Genomic DNA, 9,997 nt, shown 5'->3' with positions numbered 1-9,997 from the left:
TCCAAGAGAAGTCAGCTGGCATGGAGGGAGGGGGGGGCCTTGGAGGACGCATTTAAAGTTAGTTGCCTTCTTTCCATCTCTCCCCCCTCCCCTCACCTATTTGCTCTTTCTCTCTCTCTCTCTCTTTCCCTTCCTTCCCCCCTCTCTCCCCCATCTATTTGCTTTCTTTGTTTCTCTTTCTCTTTCTACCTCTTTCATTCTTTCTTTCTACCTCTTTCTCTCTTTCTGTCTCTTAAACCAATATCATTAGCAGACAAATAAATATCATTATCAATATCTGTTTTTACCCCTTTTGTTTTTATTTCTGGCAGTCTCATTTAATGTTAATAAAAAGCAAATCTGCTTATTTTCCAATTAAAATGTGTAATATTTGTTCATGTCTTGCGACTCTCAAGAGATCTGATGTTTATTCTATGTGGCTCTTATGTTAAGCAAGCTTGGCCACCCCTGTCATAAGAGAAGTAATTTTCTCTTAGCATCAGTTTCCTATCTGTAAAATAGCATAAGGATGAAGAACTGAGGGCTGCGAAATAGTCTGTTTTCCAAAATGGCTGTATTATAGTACATATCAAGGTTATATTAATATATTTCAAATAAAATGAAGGAAAAATAAATTGTGACTATAATTAAATTAGTATATGTGTAATTACTATTAGTATATGTGTAATTACATATTGTAATTACAATATGGAGCTGCGGTGGCTCAAGTGGTTAAGACGCTGAACTGCAGGCTGTGGAAGGTCAGTAGTTCAGCAGTTCGAGACCCGGGTGCCACATGATGGAGTGAGCTCCCGTCTCTGGTTCCAGCTCCTGCCAACCTAGCAGTTCAAAAGCAAGAAATTGCAAGTAGATAAATAGGTACCACTTCGGTGGGAAGGTAACAGCGTTCCATGCGCCTTGGTGTTTAGTCATGCCGGCCACATGACCATGGAAACGTCTTCGGACAGCGCTGGCTCTTCAGCTTTGAAACGGAGATGAACACTGCAACCCTAGAGTTGGATTTGACTGGCTTTCGAGCAAGGAAACCTTTACCTTTATTTTACCTTTACCTAATTACAATATACTGGGTAGGTTGTTTTCTTTTTTTACTACTGAGATAGAAAGTTGGAAACAAAGCTGCTTGAATTTATATGTTTCAGCATGACCCATAATTTTTAAAAATTTGAAGTAATGCTTGCCTGCTGTTATTATACAATCAGCTGCTGTGGTAGATGTAAACTGTCACCCCAAACAATCCTGCTAAGAGAGAATATGATAAAAGATGTTTCATACTATTTTGCTCTTCCATGTTTTCTTTAGATAAAGTAAATTCCGGGGCCTGATACTAGTGTGTTAGCCGAATACATTTTGAAATGCTTATTAACAGGTTTGCAACTTGTCCATAGGCTGAGCTAGCAGCTAATTTTGTATATAATTGTCTCCTGCTAGTTTTATATAAAAGTGGTATTTCCCAAGTGGTATGGAACCTTCTGGTTCCAACATCGTATTCTTTTAAGGGTAAAATGTAAGTTAAAATGCTTCATTTCAGCCTACCTCTAAATATATTGCATTCCTGTGTGTTAAAACAGAAGCTTAACTTAGAATTGCTTAGTTATAGTTGCATTTCCTAGTGCAAAGTCATCCTCTGTTTTTTAATTTAAATGTACCCTGTGGAGATAATACCAATTATAAAGCCTTTATTTTGCTAATCTGTATGCACCATTTCTCTGCTTTTGTCAATATAGGATTCCAGATGAATGCATCTTCTTGGCCAATGTTTCTCTTAAGAACATTAAATGGTGCTGACATGGCACCTGCAGCATTCTTTAAGAAGGTAATGCTAAAAGAGCTCTTTGTTTGTCATTTATAGAAACTTTCTAAGATAGGAACGACAGCTGCATTGTTTGCTCAAGATTCCAGTATATTATACTGTTTTCTTCAGCACACAAATGTAAGGAAGCTTTTAAAAATAGCTTTTATTTTGGTTGTCAAGTTGCAAGTTCCAGAACTGCACTGGAAATAATATTTTAATGTAAATGTATAGCAGCACTTCCTACTGTGTTTGCATTTTAAAGGTGTGCTATATTAAGATAACACTTTTAGCTTGGTTTATATTTCATGAATTCAAAACATATGTCAGTGGTTAAGCATACATGTTGTGCCTATATGAGAGATACTTCACATAATTGTAATTCAATGCAATAAATGTGGACATTTTGTAATGTGTGATCCTAAATCAGAGAGCTATTTTGGTGTAGTGGTTAAGTGCGCGGACTCTAATCTGGGAGAACCAGGTTTGATTCCCCACTCCTCCACTTGCACCTGCTGGATGACCTTGGGCAAGCCACAGTTCTGTCAAAGCTGTTCTCTCAAGAGCAGTTTCTGTCAAGAGCTCTCTCAGCCCCACCTACCTCACAGGGTGTCTGTTGTGGGGAGGGGAAGGGAAAGGATTTTGTAAGCCACTCTGAGACTCCCTTGGGTAGTGAAGGGCGGGGTATAAATCAGATCTCTTCTTCTTCTTCTAAATGAGTGTAAACCACTATATTTAATTGCGTGTTACAGAAGCATGTTAATTCTTACATGGAGATCTGATTTTGACCCATGTATGCACTATGGGCCAAACTACATGTTACAATTTGTAACTTGTAGGGTCTGTATTTCCCCAACTTGATTTTAGATCTGACTGTCAGATGTTTGGACCTAAGAGAATAGAAAACATATGTAAACAATTGATTTTAGATCTGACTGTCAGATGTTTGGACCTAAGAATAGAAAGAGAATAGAACACATATGTAAACAGTTGATGTGTGAAGATTGTGGGCAATGCAGAGACTGTCTGTAAAGTATACCATACTTTAAGGAAATATATAATACCTTTCCTTCTTTTCATGATTTCTCGTATTCAGATTGCATAATATGACCTGTCCATCACATTTTAATGCATACAAGAGTATCTTATGTTTGTTACCCTTAAGGAATTTTGTCATATCAACAAACAATGGAATTTTGCATCAAGAAATATTTTATTTCCCCCCAGTAATATGCCATATTTTCTTTACATTATCTTCTTTTATGGTGAATTCTTGGGCTATTCTATTGCAAAAGTAGTCATTTATTTATTTTATTCAATTTGTATTCCACCCTCCCCGCAAGCGGGCTCAGGGCGGATCACAGTAAGGTTCTAAAACATATAAATATAACTTTACAGAATAATTAAAAGCAATTTAAAATAACATAGATTTTTAAAAAGAAAAGCACAAAACAGGTTGCACTGTTTCACTATATACATTATTTTGAAGCTGGTGCCATTAAGTCTTTGATATCTTATTGATCCTGGCCACGTTGAGGTGGTAGGCTTCAGTTTCAGCAGGGAAGGCCCAGTATTTATTTATTGGATGCCCACTGCCTCAGCCAAAGCCCTGGCAGCACAGTTCCATTTCCCAGGCCTGCAGAATGGTAATAAGTCCCGCAGGGCTCTGATCTCAGATGGGAGCATGTTCCACCAGGCTTGGGCCAGGGCAGAGAAAGCCCTGACCCTGGTCGAGGCTAATCGGACATTCCCTTGGGCTGGGGACAACTAGCAGGTCTTGACCAGCAGAGGACGAGGCTCTCTGGAGCCCATATGGGGAGAGGCAGTGCCCCAGGTATGCTGTTCCTATTCTCATTAAAATCTTATTTCTGTTTGGTGTAGTGGTTAAGTGCGCAGACTCTAATCTGGGAGAACCAGGTTTGACTCCCCACTCCTCCACTTGCAGCTGCTGGATGACCTTGGGCAAGCCATAGTTCTGTCAGAGGTGTTCTTGACAAAGAGCAGTTTCTCTCAGAGCTCTCTCAGCCCCACCTACCTCACAGGGAGTTGTGGGGAGGGGAACGGAAAGGAGTTTGTAAGCTGCTCTGAGACTCCCTTGGGTAGTGAAGGGCGGGGTATAAATCCAATCTACTCTTCTTCTTCTGTTCAAGAATGTGTCTATGTTGTGTGTCAAGAAACCTTATTGTGTATCCATGTGCAAGTTTGGTATGTGTGTCCAGAAATCTCATATTATACAGAGGGTAGGCAGGTTCAGGAAGCCTAGGTACATAAAATAACCAAAATACAGGGAGAGCAGAGAAGGGAGATGAAATAGAATAGGCAGAGTTTGTCAGGCGAGAGGTCATGTGAAAAGCGCCAGAGGTAAAATGGGAACTATATCCACAACAAATACCATATGCTAAATGGATTTGCAGCTAATACCCTCTCCTTCCTTTGTCATAAATTGTCTCAGCTTTCTTCCTCTTTTCCTACCTCTTGATGCATAACATACTTAGTGAATTACCACAGCTAGAACAGTACAAGTCTCGTCTTTATGAAGAGAAGGGGCCAGCTTGGAAAAAAAGAAAACAGTGTGCTTAAATTGTAAAAAGAGCAATAAAGTTATGTTTGTCTTGTCAAATGACATTGAAGTGTTACTTTTAAAAATCAGTATTTTATGCATTATATCTTAACATTAAAATGTTAGCTCTCCCTATCAAACTCACAAACCAGCTTAACAATTCAAAATGTTAAAGGGAGAGGGAGGGGAGACTTCATCATGGTAGTAATTCATCATTTTGACCATCCATTGAAGCCACATTATGCAAGTTTGAATGGCTTTATAAGAGAGTCTCCTGCTAGTTTACAAATGCGTTTCAGCAAAGCCTTGATGGTCTTCAGGACTTCAGTTCATGGCCCCTTTGACATTGACAAGTGTGACACTGAAAACTATTGTACCTTTTCATCAACACTGTAACTATTGTTCCTTTGAGGAGGGAACTAGAACCATTATTGTTATACTGCCTTTAAATGTTGCTTGATAGCTTTTGAAAGTGAAAACACATCTCATTTTTCAGAAAAAAAATTGTCCGTTGTTTCTTTTTTATTCTTGACTTATTTTTAACTGCAAAAGAATTAGTAATTAAGGCGTGAATCCACTCACATTGAAGCAGTGGGGTAGTAGAAAAGGTGAGGAAAATACCCACATATTGTCAGTGTCCCTTTTGGAACGTGAGTATTTTTAGGTGGCATGGTTATAGAAATGTATATTCTTCAAGATTTCATACTTACCTAAACATATGAATCTTTTTATTTTGTAGGAACCACCAAAACCATCTCTAAATAGTTTTAAAGTTGGAATGAAACTAGAAGCAATAGACAGAAAAAACCCTTTTTTAATATGCCCTGCAACAATTGGTGATGTGAAAGGAGATGAAATTTTTATTACCTTTGATGGCTGGCGAGGGGCATTTGACTATTGGTGTAAATATGATTCCCGGGATATCTTTCCAGTTGGATGGTGTGATTTAACAAGAGATGCTCTACAGCCACCAGGGAATAATGGTAAGAAGCTGATAAATACCACATCAAATCACATACAATCTGATCCTTCAAACTGGAGATATCAGGGGGTGGACCTGGGACCTGAAGCAGATATTGTACTCCTGAGTCATAGTTGCACCCCATAATTTAAAGTAGTTCTGTGCAGCATGTATGTGTATATACACACACACACACACAACTGCTTTTAGGATGATTTTTCAGTTATGCACATCACAGAGATGTTAGAGGCACATGTAGGTATTTTGTAACCACTATCCAACATGTACAAATATAACCAAATTTTGCAGCAGCAAAGGCATGATAAAGGGGGATGTAGATCCCCAGCAAAATCTTGGAAACTTTTTTTCTGTTGAAAAGGTTTTCTGCTATCTTGATTCTATTCTTATTCAGAGTTGATTTTGTTGGCACTGCTTGGAATGGCCATGGAAGTATGGATCTTGATGATGTAACCTGTGTCTAGGGATCTGTAATATTTTGCTAGCCCTGACCAAAGATTATTTGCTTTTCATGGGTCAAGAGGATGATGTTATGGTCATAATTTAAGGTCATCTAAAAATGATACAGTAATGCAAATGGTAGAAGCGACAGATGGATTAGCATCCTAATTTCTAGTATGGGTAACATAAATAATTATCTGAACGACTACATCAGTATTCTAATGCAGGAAACACATGCTAGCAATTTTTGCTTCTACTGTCTCTCTTGTTTTCATGGTGGTTGCAAGGATACACTCGCTCAGGTTGAGGAGGCATTATATTTCAAAAGCCTTTAGTGAAGTTGTTGCTTAGGGTTGAAGACATGACAGGAGATTGCATACAAGAGTCCTAAATAGTTGATACCTTAATTGTTCTGCCAGGACAGCTAGAAACTAGATGCTTTGTTTTGTTTGCGGATTTGAGAGGAGCATTGTGATGCAAAGCAGTGTCCTGAAAAGAGCAAACATGCTGCTTTTTCTTTCTACCCTCCCCTTTCCAACTATACACTGTACATTAATTTCAAACACAGGCGGTCATTCCCCTTTTTTAATTGATTTTTTAAAAAGTCTTGTTGAGATCAACGAACTGTTACAAGGGTTTTCTCATCTCTGGTCCTGTTGGGTCAGCTTTATCTATCGATTTAGTGAGTTGGCAATTAGATTTTTTTGCATGTCCTTTCACTTCTTTCCACTTTGACCCCATCTAATGTTTGATCTCCTCCTGAAGGCAGGGGTGAGGGAAGTATGGGCAGATGACTGATGGTCTCTGCCAGTAGAGCCGGCAGACAATAAGTGAATTGCCACTCTGTTGCCTCCCCCTTTCCCTTTCTGTTAATCCAACAAATGCAAATAGCTTCATTCTGATTTGGTAGTACATTTCCCTACCCACTTGTGGGTTTTGTTACAGATTTGCTTTTTCAGTCTCAGTCTTGCTAAGAAAGCAGACATGTTGGGTTGGGTCCTGAACCTTCTCAGTGGCTAATATAAATTGTATTTCGCTCTCTGGAATATAAAGGTAGGAAACCCTGTTTTAAAGTAAGCAGTTTTTAGGAGTCACTATTATGGCATTGCCAGCATGTATGATGAATGATAGATATCACCTGCTAAACAAAGAGGAGAAAGTTTCACTGTGTAAAAATGTGTACCTGCACATTTACTACCTATGGCATTGAAGCTTATTTTATTTGTACTTGTGGACTTGGTTGATCTCAGAGTAATCCATTAAAATAGAGAGCCAAGAATGTAGTAACTGTTACTATTTGTTTTCCTTTTAGATATGTGAAGTATTAGACATAAATGCATTTTACTGTATGGTAAAGGTGTTTTGCTGCTAGAAAAAGGGTGTTTCAGTTACATCTTGAAAGATTCACTGTTTTGATTTGCCCTGAATTTCAGTTAAAGGCTTTTGATGCTACTTTAGTCTTAACAGAATAAGTTTATTTTAGGTAGTCTTCAACGGTTTTTGTGTATAGTGTAACCTATACTTTTTATTGTTTAATGTTACACTAGAGAATGTACGCTAAGTAGTGTCAAAATGTTTGGCATATATCTTACATTAATGTACGTTTATAGTGCATTCTGATACTTTCTAAGATACAATTTATTGAATATTTGGGCATTGTACATAATTACAATGTTATCATGGAAAATGCTGATAGCTAGCTTAAAATGCATTTCAAAATGCATTTTAAAAAATGACATTTAGGAATAGATAATAGAGTTTATATTCAGAAAATTGTGAGTTAGATCCAACCAGCTTTTCCATTGATGAAAAAGGAAAAAGAGGATTCTTACTGACTACCAAAAAGGTTATGCTAGAGATCGTGAGACCTCCCTTGATGAAAGAAGTGTGTGAGCTGGGATAAGGAATGGAATTAGGTAAAATGGACTGAAAAGGCTGGCTGGATCCAACTCTGAATCCAGCACTTGTCCACAATTGAGTGTTGTCTGCTATTATTTATGATGAGGAAACGATTTATTTTAATTTATTTTAAATATTTCTGTGCTGCCTTTTCCTTCTAAATAGGGTCCACAATGCACCAAAACATCTCAATATTTCAGCATTAAAACAACAATATGTTGTCGAAGGCTTTCACGGCCGGGGTTCATTAGTTGTTGTAGATTTTCCGGGCTTTATGGCCATGGTCTTGGCATTGTAGGACCTGATGTTTCGCCAGCAGCAGAGGTATAACACAGAAAGATGGAGTACTCTCTTTGTCAAGGTGAGAAGAAAAATGGAATGCAGCCAATCCATATGCAAAAGAACCTCCTCAGGAAAGCTCCTCCATTAGCATGTCACAGCCTGGGGAACTCCTACAAGATAAGACTCAGCCCTACCCCACCTTCCTGAGTAGATATAAATTACCTGCCTACCATTTTTCTTCTCACCTTGACAAAGAGAGTACTCCATCTTTCTGTGTTATACCTCTGCTGCTGGCGAAACATCAGGTCCTACAATGCCAAGACCATGGCCATAAAGCCCGGAAAATCTACAACTAATTAAAACAACATTTAAAATAAAGTACACATAAAATAATTAACTCAATAAACACATAAATTCAAACACAATTCAAACACACATAACACAACTAAGGAGGAGGGCCATTAACAGTGCGGTGGCTCAAGTGGTTAAGACGCTGTATTGCAGGCTGTGGAAGGTCAGTAGTTCAGCAGTTCAAGACCCGGGTGCCGCAAGACGGGGTGAGCTCCTGTCTCTAGTTCCAGCTCCTGCCAACCTAGCAGTTTGAAAGCAAGAAATTGCAAGTAGATAAATAGGTACCACTTCGGTGGGAAGGTAACAGCGTTCCGTGCGCCTTGGCGTTTAGTCATGCCGGCCACATGACCACGGAAACGTCTTCGGACAGCGCTGGCTCTTCGGCTTTGAAATGGAGATGAGCACCGCAACCCTAGAGTCGGATTCGACTGGCTTTCGAGCAAGGGAACCTTTACCTTTACCTTTATGCCAAACCTGCTGGTGGAAGACCAATGATAGAGGAAGACAGATGGGATCTCCTTGGGCAAGAGTTCCAGAGTTTTGCCACCATGACCAACAAGGCCTTTTCTCAGGTTACCACCCATCTAGTCTCAGTTGGTGGGAGCACCCAAAGCAGGGCCTCTGAAGATGAGTGGAGTGGGTGGGTGGTTTTTTATGGGAGGAGGTGATCCTTCAGACATGCTGGCCCCAAGCCATATAGAGCCTTAAAGGTCAGTAGCAACACCTTAGGCTCCGAAACAGAGCCAGTGTGGATGGAACAAGACTGAAGTGAAATGGTATCTGTGACCCACTCCAGTCAACATTCTGGGTCCAGCAGCACCTCCAAGCTACAGACCTGCTTGGGGAGGGAGTGCAGCCCCATCCAGAGCAGGAGATACCAGAATTCCGGGGTCAAACCTCCTTCCTCCACAATAGCACCTCCATTTTTTTGAAATTAGGGCAGTTTGCCCTCTTCCATCCCAAAACTGCGTCCAGGCATCTGTTCACAGTTTCCACAGCCTCCTTGGGATATGCTAGAAACGAAAGAACTGAGTGTTCTCCACATCAGTGGCAACTAGCCCCATTGTCTAGATGACCTCTCCCAGTGATTTCAGGTAGGTGTAAAGGAGCATAGGGGTTAAGTTGGAACCTTTTGAGACCTGACAGGCTAAAGGCCAAAGAGTTGAGCTGCAGTCCCCCAGGACCACATTCTGAAATCTACTTTCAAGGTAGGACTGAAACCACCACAGAACAGTGCTCCCAAACCCAAAAGGTGTCCCAGAAAGACACCATGATTGACGGTGTCAAAAGCCAGGAGAGGTCCAGGGAAAAACAGTATTCAAACTTTTTGATAAGATGGAAAAGGCTAATGCAAGTTGCAGTTGAAAGAATCAGTGCATAAATAGGCTAGTTTTCTGTTGTTTGAAGCTGGACTTCATTGCACAAGGAAACTTCTACTTTTGCAGGTGATTTGAATTTTCTTTCTGTGGAATTTTGCCCATTTGTACTGGTAAAGAACATGGACCCAGAGTGCTTAATTTAAAAATTAAAGTATTCTGTTTTTATTGAGAAATAATGTGTTCAGTTTTTCCAGTATTGTGCAACAAAAAATGTGTTTGGAAAGCAGAACAGTTTTTTTGTTGTTGAGTCAGTTGTGTTTAGATTTTAGCAAGCATTTACTGTACAGCTTTTAGTCAATATGGGATACTTCTTGGAT

The 9,997-nt window shown here is 39.6% G+C and overlaps 1 protein-coding gene across 1 annotated transcript in view; it reads left to right on the top strand.

Annotated features, from left to right (window-relative positions):
* The window catches only part of LOC107115843 (sex comb on midleg-like protein 2), a 58,842-nt gene that overhangs the window by 36,348 nt on the left and 12,497 nt on the right, over nucleotides 1-9,997 (top strand). The window contains exons 5-6 of the mRNA XM_015417608.1: nucleotides 1,725-1,813; nucleotides 5,089-5,332. Coding sequence (XP_015273094.1) covers nucleotides 1,725-1,813; nucleotides 5,089-5,332 — 333 coding nt within the window. The remainder of the gene's footprint in view (nucleotides 1-1,724; nucleotides 1,814-5,088; nucleotides 5,333-9,997) is intronic.

The sequence above is a fragment of the Gekko japonicus genome, unplaced genomic scaffold (assembly GCF_001447785.1).
Source record: "Gekko japonicus isolate JY-2015 unplaced genomic scaffold, Gekko_japonicus_V1.1 scaffold18, whole genome shotgun sequence".
NCBI classification, from domain to species: Eukaryota; Metazoa; Chordata; class Lepidosauria; order Squamata; family Gekkonidae; genus Gekko; species Gekko japonicus.
The sequence above is the reverse complement of the archived record's forward strand: the minus strand, read 5'-3'. Positions and strand labels throughout refer to the sequence as shown.